Consider the following 14,219-nt stretch of genomic DNA (forward strand, 5'->3'; position numbering starts at 1 on the left):
TAACCATAAACAGGACAGGGGACGCCGACACAGTAACTTCCAGAACCCATCTGTTCCCGACTGCTGAACATGACGTCACTTGAAAACGCGACTGCAGTTAGAGCGCCAATGCACAGACCCGGCTTACTATAATTTCATGTACTACTTACATGACATTTACAAACATCTCATGTACTACTTACATGAGATGATAGTAAGCCGGGTCCGTGCATTGGCGCTTTATCGGCAGTTGCGTTTTCAAGTGACGTCATGTTCAGCATTCGGAAACAGATGGGGTCGGGAGGTCACTGTGTCAGTGTAGTGGTAAGTCGCTGTTTCTGTTCTGTCGGGGTGTCAGTGTTCGCATTTTAAATGCGGGTGTACTCAATGTCTGTGTACTCCGTATCGGAAAATCGTATCACACCCATGCTCTTTCTTCAATCATAACCACCTGCTTACTAGTCTAGTGGACATCACCTCTGACAGAAAAAGATTCTTGCACAAAGAAATAATAAAAAACACAAAAATAGGAAAGTCTGCAAAGATAAAACTTTGTTCTTACTTCCTAATAGGTGCAAGTAATTCTTTTGAAACAACTAGAGTAATCAATCACCACAGCTGCACTGCTGAATAGTTAGGTGAAAACCAGCCTTACCTTGTATTACAAATGCTGTGAGACAGATTTAAAGCAATTGGATTCTCCGCAGGGAAACTATTGTGCGACATATTTTCTCCTAAAAGAAAGAAAAGTATGTGTAGATTATGATCATTATTATTGAGCATATAGTCATTTACGACCACTATTTGCAATAATCCACAAACACCTGAACATGGCAGGAATACACTAAACTACTTATTAGCTCACCCTCAATCAACCAGACATAGCGGACTATGGACGGTGAGTATCACTATTAAGTCACTCAAACCTCTCCACAAGTTCAAATAGTCATTGAGGAAAGTCCATAGAGCATTGCTCAGCCAGATTACCAATATGTAATTTAACCATGAATGTAAAACTAATTCGGGCATAGTTGGTTAATCACTTGGCCTGCCGAATGGCCATATATGAAGGGCCCAGTATTGTTAAATACAGGCACAAAACATTGATCAAGTTTTGCTTACTTTTACCATCATCAATCCATTTCCACAAGATAGATCTGATTACTTACTAGGCAGATACTGAAGGCGGTTAGGATGCGCATTTTTCTTGTCTCCATCAGAACTGCTAGTGCTGCTCCAGCTCCCCCAGCTGCCACGACTAGCCCGCACACTACCACGGCAGCTTCCACACTCCGAACTGGAGTCAGAAGAAAACTTGTCCACAGATTTCTTTTTTACAATCTGATTGCATTCTGTAACAAGATAAATCATCAGATACTGAGGGGGAGCACAGGATACATTCTTCTATCACCATATTTCTAAGTATTTGTCCTTTTAGTACAGAGTCATTAAACTCACAAATCAGATCTTAGTTTGTTGGTTGGTGCCTATTAAATAACACAATCACCTTAATGCTACCTTTTAAATGTACTCCAAAATTACGGTGCACTTAATTCACAGACATATGTAGCAGTTTATGCTTTATGAAGGGTTTTCCCATTTATAAAACTTGGTGACAAGATTTGAGTACAAGTAGATTTAGAGTCTGGTTTAAGTTTGTAAGTGTTAAGATTAGGGTGAACAATAGATTTAGAAATCTATTAGAAAACATGTTACATAATCTTTTCTATAGCTTCTCCCAATGGGGCTCTATTGTAATAGTGGATCTAGGTAAAAGTCTCTAGCTCACTTATTAAAACTGCCCATCCTGGAAATAACAAGCATATCGTCAGTATATGTGGCACTGAAAGAACTTATTATAATTTATTTATATAGCACCAACATATTCCATAGCGCTTTACAATTGGGGACAAACACAGTAAACTAAAAAACAAACTGGGTAAAACAGACAAAGAGGTGAGAAGTCCCTGCTCGTAAGCTTAAAATTTATGGGACAATGGGAGTTTGATACATGAGGTTAAGTCTACATTTTGCATTTCGGCCCAGCCAGGCTGCAAAGTTAAAAGTGACTCATAAGCCAAATGATCCCGTCACACAACAATGTTGGTCAGGGGGTAGTGGTCTTGTGTGAAATTGTGTTAACAGATGGTAAGAGAGTAATGTAGTGAGGTTAAGAGGGTGGTTGAGGAATATTATAAGCTTGTCTGAAGAGGTGGGTTTTCAGAGAACGTTTGATAGTTTGTAGACCAGTGGAGAGTGTTATTGTGCGAGGGAGAGGATTCCATAGAGTGGGTGCAGCCCGAAAAAAGTCCTGTAACCGGGAATGGGAGGATGTAGTGAGGGTGGATGAGAGATGCAGATCTTGTGCAGAACGGAGTTGCCGAGTTGGGAGATATTTTGAGACAAGAGAGATGTATGTTGGTGCAGCTTTGTTGATGACCTTGTAGGTTAGTAAAAGTATTTTAGATTGGATTCTGTAGAAAAAAGGGCAACCGGTGTAGAGACATATAGAGTGGTTCAACAGAGGAATAATGGTTTGCCGCTGCGTGCAAAATAGATTGTAGGGGTTTGAGTCTGTTTTGGGGAAGACCAGTAAGGAGGGAATTGCAATAGTCAACTTACTGTCACAGGATCACCAGGGGGATTGGGGTGATCTTAATACCATAATCCTGTCATGCTAGAAACATATATTTCTAATATTTGTATGGAATTCAGTATTGTTATGCATTCAATTTTCACATGTTAAAGCAGAGTATATTGTTGGACTGAAACTCCAAAGGAAGTGACCTAAACATATGGTTGCAGCGACTATTTGCAGACACATGAGTTGTACAAGGTGGTAAAACCAAGGCGAAAAACAAAGCCATTAGCTGTATCCTTATGAAAAATGATAGGCTCCATTACAAATGTACAAGTCACAAATACTGCTCAGCATGTTCTAACAGCTGGATAATTCAGCATAATTTATAAACGATGCAACCCACAGGATGAGCTTCACCAGGTAATCAGGAATATACTACTCAGTGCTACAAAACTTCAATCAGCTCTATTTAAAAGACAACTATGGGAGTTACTAGGGAACTAAAGAACCATAACTTAGCATACCTTAAAAACATACTTGCCAACTTCAGCAAGTTGGCTTCCGGGAGCCTGCCGGTGGAGGTGGGCGTGACGGGGTGGGGCTTCAAAAGTTGCATCATTTTGGTCCCACCTTGTGACGTAATGCCGCAAACGGCATTTGACAGTAGGGGACGGGGCCAAACGCCGGTGAATCGCGGTGTTTTGGACCTAATTCTGGCCACTTCACTAGGAAGTGGGCAGAATTCTACCAGATGCGGGAGATTGCCACACTCTCCCGGGAGTCCGTGAGACTCTCGCAAAATGTGGGAGTCTCCCGGACATTCCGTGAGAGTTGGCAAGTATGCTTAAAAATTTAAATATTTGAATTAAGGGTGGACATACTTCAGCTTTGCTACAAGAACCATTTTCTCTATTACATTTCATGTGCAGCAAAAGATGTAAAACAACCACATTAACATATAAAATACCTCTATCCCCACGTGGCGGTATTCTCACGGTTTTCTGTTCCCCTCTACAAACATCCCCATTTGTTAAAGGATTCCAGAGTTTTCCCCTGTTTGGAGCTCTTAATGTCGGTCTGTCCCCATCCGGGTAATTATGTTTCAAGGCATTTTGTTCTGTAACTCTGTATAGAATTAGAGATAAAAACAACATTTGAATGATACTAACCTTATAGAAGAGATATATATGTTTATTTCTGCCTTCTTAAATTTGAAACACACATTTTCATTGCAGGGAGGAAAGACGATATTTAACCGAGGGTGCTGAATCATACCAACTAAAACTGCTGCATCTTGCAGTTTGCTTTGTACATAACATGGATCAAGTGAAGATTATGTCCCCCTGCCAGAGCTCAGAGAAAGATTAGATTTGTGTCAAGTGGAGATTATGTCCCAGGGGAACATAATCTTCACTTGATCCAATAAAGTAATGACAAAACACTTAAGATATGGTGTGACTACACTACATGGCCAAACGTATGGGTACACCCCTTCTAATTAGTGCGTTTGTCCATTTCAGCCATTGCCAACAGGTGCATAAACGGATGCATACAGCTATGCATCTCCATAGACACACATTTGTAGTACAAGAGCTCAGTGACTTTCAATGTGGCACATGTCTAACAAATGGCAAATCACAATGAATAGGAGAGCAGTATATGTAGAAAACCATCTAAAATTAAGTTTGTTACCCAAATTAGGTTTGAGGCAGGTAGAGCACAGTACAAATTTATACTGAAGTCAGACTGTTCTTTTCAATTTTACAATAACTGTTACAGCTACAGTTTGGCAGTTTAACATGTTTGTGCAACAAATTAAAAAAAAACAAAAGAAAAACGAAAATCTGCCCAGAAATATTCCAATAATATCAATCACAAACAAAATCACTGTAGAAAATAAACTAAGTACACTATTTCTAAGGACACACATTAAGTTGCACATGAGATTATTTAAGGATCATAAAATATATAATTATTCAGCGTGCACTTCAGCTTATGATCTGAGCGAGTATCTACGGGAAGTGACAAGATGGGCACCTCGCAGGAAAGACGCTGTTCTTCTTATTTTTCCTGACGCAACCTCTATTTTTACTCCAATTTAAATTTGGGAAAATTCCATCTCTCTTCTCTACTGGGCTCTTTCTCCGAAACAGCTCGTCGCGCTAGAAGACACAAATAAATAAATAATGGTCCAATCAATTATTCATCAGTAAATCAGTACAACAGAAACAGTTTAATTACAGCAAGATGGAAATTGTGGAAAGAGGGGATACGAAAATATAAATCACATTCATACACCTAATGATTTCAATGTTTAAATCTATTGGTTTTTAAATACAGATACCGCTGAAACTTTTATTACAGGGAGAAAAAAAACACTCTGTACTATAGAGGGCAGTAGTAGAGAACATTACTTTCATAGCTTGTTATCGCAATTACTTATATTTTAGACAATATACATTTTACAGATCACTGTTTCATTAAACATGTGCACTCTACATTTCATACTACCTCATGAAAACGTGACCTATGTCAACACTATTCTACTTCAATCTATAAGTGTCATTACTTTGTATGCCGGCTCCTTATTTCTCAACCATGCCGTTTAATTACAGAGAAATACACCCGGGAGCTAGTGTACAGATCAGTGGCGGGGAAAGTGGAAAGAATACATTGTGCTTTAGAGACAATGGGATGTCTGGAGGAAGTAGGATGCTGATGAGGATTCAGGGATTTGCATGTGTCTTTAATTGAATGGATGTATGAATGTTAAAAAGATGAAAGGGCTCAGTTGACAATATATAAAGGTGCAAAATTTGCACTCAACCACAGCACAGAGTGTGCATAACTGTAAGACAGACAAGCGTGGGTGTATAAATATTTCAGTTAGCACAGGTGAATGAAGCACTGTAAAAACATTTGCTGATGCATGTCACACACAAGAAATGTCTTGACGAACCCCATCATACTAATCCCCATCTTGACAAGTTTACTGAACTTTTAAATATTACTCTTCAGTACTACTTATTACTCTTACTGCATAAAGTTAATAATTTAGAAAACTATCTCAAGCAATTCAGGTTCTGATAACATTTAAATCTGTATCGCTAAAATGTTATTGTCCATTAATTTTATGTAGCCTCTTGCATGTAAGAGCTCAGTGGATCCTAAATGGTAAAATGCAAACGTAAAAAAAAAAATATACTGCTAACATCTGTACTTAGACTGCCATCTGCAGGTCAAATGTGGGCACAGCATTCTTCAAAAGTCCAACCTGACAACATTAATAGTCAAGAAATACACATTGTATCTCCTTCAGAACAAGGGAGGCAGACTTTAAAATTTCCATTATGAAGTAACATTTCCACAGTGAATTTACAAAGTACTGTTAAACGATACTTACAGATTTTTCTAAAATAAAAATACTTTAGAATAATAATGAATTATCCACTAAATTTATCGAATATATATTTTGTAGCTTTCCAGTGCCTGACTATCTGCTATCAAATTATCCTATTTTATAATAATTCCAAAACCTCTTATCCCTACACACAAACACACAGGGCTTTTGACAGCAAAATGTTTGTTTTTGACTATATATTTCCTAGACCTCTTTATCTGGGGCTGGTAAATGCTGTCACACATGTACATTCCTGTACAGTCACATCTAAAGTTCCACTTTGAAGTCCAATTTGCCAATGTGCTGCCCAAGTGTGTGGCCAAGTCATACACAAAGCCATCTGCCTGTGTATAGACAACTGTAATGTAACTCTTCCTTATGCTGCTGATATTTGCTGTATACCACCAGGACACAGCAACCAGACTTTATAGCAGTTTAAAAAACCCAACATCTACATTTTTGGTTACAGCACAAAAATATAAATGCTACAGTTTAATTCTGTTTTGAATATAGTAACTAGTCAACTATCTGATGTGTTGAAAACACCAGTGTAATTTTATATGACGAAGGAAGATCCACTTTAAAGAGAAATCAGAGTTTCTAAACTTTATTCCATATATTGTGTTTGGAAACACTATGAAAAGAGCCATAAATGATTACTCTGTGCTGTGTTGAACATTAAATGTTGGGAAGGGCTACGTGCTGGCCTAGCCCACTCCACCTCAAGCCTGCCCATGCCAGATTTCATTATGCAGAAATACACTCTAATGCTCCAACTGGCTACAGTCTATTCTAGCCCTGTCCACATTGTTTCTTGTCCATCCACGCCTGCACAGTTTTAAAGAATTAATGCAATAAGTGTTCTAATCTTAGCCAAACAAGCCGAAAAAGAAAATGAAATAAATATTACTTCTATATTAGGTATGTTTTACAATAGAAACCTCACATAAATATCCTTCAATTAAGAATTAAATTATGTTTAATTTAAATCAGTACAGAACAAGACTGTGTCCACATACTATCAAATTTGTAGTTTCGTTAAACGTTCTTGAAATAAAAGCGCAGTGAGACCTTGCAGTACAGGTTCTAACCTGTAAGAAAGAAATTATGTACAGCAAATCACAAATGTTCTATGCAAAGCATTTTTGAAGATAAATCCAGTGGACCACTGACCTTCTCTCTGGTGGAGTGTTGAACAGTCTTCTCTGCAGGAACAGCTCTGTTCGCTGCCTTTTTGGAAGTTTCTAAACTTTCTTTGTGTGCTGTTTGGGAAACCTGATGCCTATTCCCTGGAAATAGTCAAAACAGGGGTTAATGTCACAAACATACAGAAACAGAAGCAAAAGGTGACTAATACTGAAAAGATTTAATTTTTGTTTAAGCTTTAGAAATAAGTTAAGCCATTTTACCATGTGTACAGTTGTAAAACAAACCCTACTAGTGGAAGAACTTGCAATATTCTGAAGTGATGCAATACAATAATATAAACACGGAGGTAATTAATGGCCATCTGATTTCACTGCAGATCCTCAGTAACTTCATTATCCACAACAATCTACAACACACTTTTTGTAAATGCCAGTGCATTGTAATCACCAATGCTTTTGACCATGACATTATGAAAAAATAAAACTATATTAAGAATCACTTTTAATCAGATATACTTATGCTTAAGGGAAAGATTATCTGGATGTAACATAGTGCTCCGGTGTCCTCCAACACTCCAAAAACATACTAGTAGGTTAATTGGCTGCTATCAAATTGACTCTAGTCTGTGTGTATGTTAGGGAATTTAGACTGTAAGCCCCAATGGGGCAGGGACTGATGTGAATGAGCTCTCTGTACAGCGCTGCGGAATCAATGGCGCTATATAAATAAATGGTGATGATGACTGCTACGTACCAGTAACTGTTCCCTCCCCCCTTATACCCCATTCATACTGCACCAAAATCCCGGGTTTTTGCCGGGGCGAGGTCAAACGACCCGGGTCTTGGTGCAGTATGAATGGTACAAGTCAAAAATCACGGTCTAAAAACCCGGGTCTTCAACCCGGGATTTATCGAGGGATAATTCCCGGGTTGCCTGCACTATGAATGGTTCAACCCAGGTTGCACAGAAAACAAGCTGATTGGCTGTCTGCCTGTCTCTGGAGGATGATGTCATCGGTGGGAGCCCATGATGAAAAGTAATGTGGTAAACAATCACCACCCACTTTTGCATCATCTTTATGCGTCAAAAAACCAGTCACCTTTCAACGACATCACCATTTTTCAGCCAATGAAAACTGCTCTGGTGATGACTCCCACAAATTGCCAGGGCACAGACTTGTGCAGTATGAATGGGATCAACCCAGGAAATTCCCGGGTCCGAGGTGCAGTATGAATGGTGTTTCTGAGCTGGGACGCTCCGAGCCCCGGCAAAAACCCGGCTTGAAAATCCCGGGATATTGCCGGGGCGGCAGTATGAAAGCGGTATTACTCTCTGGCTAATAATGCAAAGTAGGTTGTTAGCAGACGAGTGAAGCATCCCTCCCTCCCCCCGTTTTACCATAGGGCAGGTTCGTACATTCCCCTGTATAATAATCCAGGAACTGCCCAAGGGCAGCATGGTCTCTTGACACTGCATATAACAACATGTCCAATAAAGTGCCTACAGCATTCCACAGGATCATTATCAAGCATCATGGGCCTTATGGGGCCACACATGCAGTATATCACTGAGTATGAGGCTAGAGTAATTGTGTTTTCTACTTTGAAGCAAAGAAAATCTCTTTACCCTCCATCTTTCTGAAACCAGTCTGTGATTCAGTCTGCAGCTGAAGCAGACTCCTGGACATGTGATCTTCAGGTACTTTAGTGGGCGTAGACAAACCACAAAAGTTCTGCTGCTTGGACTCAGATATGTTTCCTGAGGAAGTTTTAAAATTCGTTTCCATAGGAAACATACAAATTATTGGCTCCTCCGCCAAAGTGCTTTCACTTGCAGTCCTTTGTGGGAGAAGTAATGTTTGCAGTGCAGATTCCTCTTTAGCCTGAGCATTGTCTGGCCTTGTTAAGTGCTTTTGGTTACCCCCTTCTGTGTTGTCTATTGAATTAAAGTCTGTCCACTTTTCGGCCAGAATTTCACTACAAGCAGAGTCCTTTGGCAATGGCGGCTGCATGTCAGAGCTGAGCGGTTGGCTTGAGTCACAGGCTGACACACTGCTGGCTGCTGATGCATTGCTGGCCTTCTGTTTTATGCTGTAGTACACAGAGCACTTGTGCTTCTTCTGAGAGTGGCTGTAGGTGGCTGGGGCCCTCTTGGATGCATTCTGACTGCGGACGGGTGCAGCAGCAACAGCCAGGTAGCCCTTTCCTTTCCCCCTATCTGGCGGACTGCAAGAGTCTGTAAAACTTTTACAGCTGCCCCTGCAATGTGAAAATACGAACGTCAATGTCCATTTAGAAAGGCAGAAAATAGGAAGCAATTAACAAAAATAAGCCAGTTATGCTTACTTACCTAATTTGTAGAACTTAAAAAACAAACCTATGTAACTATGTTACAAGCAAACTACCTTTTTTTTTTTTTTTTTAAAGAATTTTATGTACATTTTCAAATACAGTACAAAAAGTGAAACAATTTTCAAAGACCAATATAATAGGCAATGTGCAGAACAAAGCAGAACAAACAGAAGACACAAAGCGAGACTCGACAGTGTAAACAATGCAACAAAGTAAACATCCATCACTTAAAATATCCACCAATGGTAAAATCATACAAAGCATACATAACTGAATAGAAGGAAAAAGAAGGGCACAACAATGTATGTTTGGAGGGGGGTGGCGAGAGGGGAGAAAGGAAAGGAAGAAAATTGGGGAGAGGGTAATTGAGATCAAATGCGGCTAACACGGGAAAAAAAATATAGTTATAGCAACAACAACAATCGGATAAGTGGCTAAGACAAAAGGAAGAGATCTGAATGGTCTGGAGAAGGGTCGCTTGAGGTAGGGCTGTTATATATGAATTAGTAACAGCAAATTTGGAATTCAAGTATGCAGAAATTTACTCCATAGACGCCAAATATCATATCTTATTAAGAAGCTGTTGCCTGGAGGGAGAACACTTTCACTGTATAGTGACCAAGCACATGGCTGCATTGAGAATTTGCATGGAGAGTGTTTATCCAGCCCCTCCAGTGGAGAGCCAAGAAGGGAAGGATCATGGGCATTTAAAAGTCATGGCTTTAGTAAGGTTGGTAATAAGGTTGGTCACATCACCCCAGAACGGAGTCAACTTTGGGCAGAACCATCAAGTGTGGAGAAAAAGAGGATTTATGTACTTACGTTAAATCCGTTTCTCTGATTCCGTCTGGGGGACACTGCTTTACCATGGGTTGTGGAGGGGAGCTGGGAGTTGGCACCTAACTAGTTAACTTTAGTGCTGCTGATAGACCCCTCCCCTCTACAATCCCCCTGCCTCTTCCTGTACAATCCAGTTAATTTTAAAAAGCCCCAGGAGAAAAAAGGGCAGTCAAACAAGAGCACACAGAAGAATAACAGAAGGGAGGGATCGCAGTGTCCCCCAGACGGAATCAGAGAAACGGATTTAACGTAAGTACATAAATCCTCTTTTCTCTTTCATCCAGTCTGGGGGACACTGCTTTACCATGGGGATGTTCTAAAGCAGCCCCTAAAGGGTGGGACAACTCTGAAAATCCCGCTCGTAAAGCATTACGAGCGAAATTTGCATCGGCTGATGCAAAGACATTAAATTGATAAAATTTTGTAAACGTATGGACAGAGGACCAAGTGGCTGCCCTGCAAAGCTGGTCCGCAGAAGCACCATTCCTTGCTGCCCACGACGCCCCTACCGATCTGGTGGAATGGGCTGTGATTCTCTCCGGCACAGGACGGCTAGCCTTTATATAAGCCTGTCTGATGGTAGACGTAATCCATCTTGCAATGGACTGTTTTGAGGCTGGCCAGCCTCTTTTATTAGCGTCATAAAGGACAAATAGAGAGTCAGTCCGTCTAATCTGGGAAGTTCTCTTAACATAAATGCGGAGAGCCCTAACCACATCTAACTTTTCCATCGATAGCTGATCTGCATGGAAAGAAGATGAGAAAACCGGAACTACAATTTCCTGGTTGAGGTGAAAAGCCGACACTACTTTTGGTACGAAAGGAGGGAGAGTTCTTAACACCGCTCTGTCCTCGTGGAAAACCAAATATGGTTCCCTACAGGACAGAGCTCCTAATTCGGAAACTCTACGAGCCGAAGAGATAGCCAAAAGAAAGAGGACCTTCCAGGTCAACCACTTTAAGTCTGCCTTGCTCAAAGGTTCAAAGGGGGGGGCTTTGAGCATATCCAGCACCATGTTGGGATCCCATGGAGCTGTAGGAGGGACATAGGGAGGTTGGATATGTAAAACTCCCTGGAAAAAAGTCCTTATGTCTGGCAATTCGGCTAATTTCTTATGAAAAAATACCGAAAGTGACGAAACCTGGACCATTAGGGAACCTAACCTAAGGCCTGCTTCCAGGCCATTTTGAAGGAAGGCTAATAGACGGGAAAGCTGAAAGGAGGACGAGTGTCACGTCCTATTTTCGCACCATCTAATGTAGGCCTTCCAAATCCGGTGATAGATACGAGAAGAAACTGGTTTCCTGGCTCGCATCAGGGTCTGAATTACACTGGGTGAAAAACCTCTAGCCTTCCAGAGGCTGGCTTCAACAGCCATGCCGTTAAATTGAGCTGAGGTACATTCTGGAAATGGAATGGACCTTGCAGAAGCAGGTCGTTTCGATACGGAAGGCGGAACCCCGGCCCTTCCGCCATAGATATGATGTCTGCGTACCACACTTGGCGCGGCCAAGAGGGAGCGACTAAAATTACTGGCAGAAGGCCCTGCCGAACTCGTCTGAGTACTCGAGGAAGCATGGGAATTGGGGGAAACAGGTATCCCAACCTGAACTCCCATGACATCGTCAAAACATCCACTGCCGCCGCTAAGGGATCCCTTCCCCTTGCGCAAAACCTGTGGACCTTCCTGTTGTGTCTGGAGGCCATGAGGTCTATGTCCGGAAGACCCCACCTGAGAACCAGAGACTGGAAGACTTCTGGGTGTAGAGACCACTCCCCCGGCATCATCTGGTTTCGACTTAGATAGTCCGCCTCCCAGTTTTCTATTCCTGGAATGAAAACCGCCGATATTGCTGGGACATATTGCTCTGCCCAAACAAATATCTGGGCTGCAATCTCCATAGCCGCTGCACTCCTGGTTCCTCCTTGTCTGTTGACATATGCCACGGCCGTGGCATTGTCGGACTGAAGAAAAGACTGGGCTCCCCGGAGAGCCAAGAGAATGGCCTTCAATTCCAAAACATTTATCGCTAGAGTTGATTCTTGAGGCGACCAAATTCCTTGGAGGCGGAGGTGAAAGATTACCGCCCCCCAACCCTTCAGGCTGGCGTCTGTCGTGGCTATGATCCATGACCATTGTGCGAAGGACTTTCCCACGCTCAAGTTGTTCAGACACATCCACCACTGAAGAGATTCTCTCGCTTCCTGGGATAGAGAGATCTTTTGACTTTTCAGGAGTAGGTGTGATCCTGACCACTTCGATAGCAGATCCCATTGGAAACATCGAGAATGGGCTCGACCGAAGGGAATGGTTTCGAAGGAGGCCACCATCTTTCTGAGTAGCCTCATGCACAAGTGCATTGAGGGGCTGGGGGAAGATAAGACCTGGGAGGTAACCGACTGAATAGAGGAGATTTTCTCTACTGGAAGAAACACTCTTTGCTTTCTTGTGTCCATGATGAGTCCCAGGAATACCATGCGCTGACACGGGATCAACTGGGATTTTTTTTTTAATTTATCAGCCAACCGTGGCCCTCTAGAACTGCCTGGGTGAGGGACAGGTGATAACTCAGGCAAGCTTCTGAGGAAGCCTTGATGAGTAGGTCGTCCAAATAAGGAACGACCTGAACTCCCTGCAGGTGAAGACATGCTGCCATAACTGACATAATCTTCGGGAAGACCCTTGGCGCAGTTGAGAGGTCAAAGGGGAGGGCCCGAAACTGATAACGAACAGACCCTACCGAGAATCTGAGAAGAGACTGGTGGTGGATCCAGATGGGAATGTGGAGATAAGCGTCCTTTATATCTATGGATGCCATGAACTGATCTACCTGTAGGTTATTATTGACCTCAGAGATTCCATCCGAAATTTGTCCACCCTTAAGTGAACATTGAGGCCCTTTAAGTTTAGGATGGGCCGAAAGGAGCCGTCCGGCTTCTTGACTAGGAACAGGTTTGAATAAAAACCCCTTCCTTTCTATCCATCTGGCACTCTGCAGATGACCTGCTGGAGTAAAAGGGAAGCGACACAATCCTGTATAGCTTGTCTTTTTAAAGGATCCTGAGGTAGCGGGGTTTGGAAGAAACGCTGTGGAGCCGGGCCAAATAGGTCTATTCTGTACCCCTCTGAAATGATTTTCCGAATCCAAGGATCTTGGGAAGACGCTGTCCACTGTTTTTGAAACAGGGACAGACGTCCTCCCACTGGCGGCCCCTGTAGTATAGGTTGGTCGTCAGGACGCAGGCTTTTCCTGGGTCTTAGCGGCCTGGCGCTTAGAAGCAAACGAGGATCTTCCTCTGGAGGAGGAGCCTCGGGAATTAGATTGCCTTCCTCTGAAGGACTGACCCCTCTGGAAGGAGGTCCCACGAAAGGGCTGCCGGAAGGAGCTATTTCTCTGAGCGCGGCTTCTGTTAGCATATACTGGCAAAGAACTGCTTTTGCCCCCCGTAGCCTGGGAAATGAGGGTATCCAATTCCGGGCCGAATAAGCCCGCTGCAGAAAAGGGGATGGTTTCAACGGACTGCTTTGACTCCGCATCACCTTCCCAGGATTTCAGCCATAGTGTTCTCCTTGCTGAAATGGAGGCCGCCTGAATGGCAGAGGAAACAGCCGCTGAATTCTGGGCCGCCTCATAGATATACCCCGAAGCTTCCTTTAAATGCAAAGCAAGGGGAAGGAGCTCGGAGTCCTGTAAAGCTTCTGCCAGCTGGTCTGCCCATGCTTCCATGGCTTTTGCTACCCAGGCTGAAGCAAATGTGGGTCTCAAGCCAGAACCCGCAGCCGCAAATATTGATTTGAGCTGGGATTCTACCTTACGGTCATTGGCGTCTGGAAGAGACGCAGAACCCGGGGCTGGGAGTAGAGTATGTTTAGCCAGGCGAGCAATAGGAATGTCTACCCTGGGAATACTCTCCCAG

The 14,219-nt window shown here is 42.5% G+C and overlaps 1 protein-coding gene across 3 annotated transcripts in view; it reads right to left on the reverse strand.

Annotated features, from left to right (window-relative positions):
• The window catches only part of TMEM131L (transmembrane 131 like), a 96,240-nt gene that overhangs the window by 10,772 nt on the left and 71,249 nt on the right, over positions 1-14,219 (reverse strand). For all 3 annotated transcript variants that reach the window (XM_075198542.1, XM_075198532.1, XM_075198551.1), the window contains exons 25-30: positions 8,736-9,367; positions 7,134-7,249; positions 4,598-4,722; positions 3,528-3,685; positions 1,149-1,331; positions 635-713 (exon numbers count right to left, since the gene is read on the reverse strand). In XM_075198542.1, coding sequence (XP_075054643.1) covers positions 635-713; positions 1,149-1,331; positions 3,528-3,685; positions 4,598-4,722; positions 7,134-7,249; positions 8,736-9,367 — 1,293 coding nt within the window. The remainder of the gene's footprint in view (positions 1-634; positions 714-1,148; positions 1,332-3,527; positions 3,686-4,597; positions 4,723-7,133; positions 7,250-8,735; positions 9,368-14,219) is intronic.

The sequence above is a fragment of the Mixophyes fleayi genome, chromosome 1 (genome assembly GCF_038048845.1).
Source record: "Mixophyes fleayi isolate aMixFle1 chromosome 1, aMixFle1.hap1, whole genome shotgun sequence".
In the NCBI taxonomy this organism is placed as follows: domain Eukaryota; kingdom Metazoa; phylum Chordata; class Amphibia; order Anura; family Limnodynastidae; genus Mixophyes; species Mixophyes fleayi.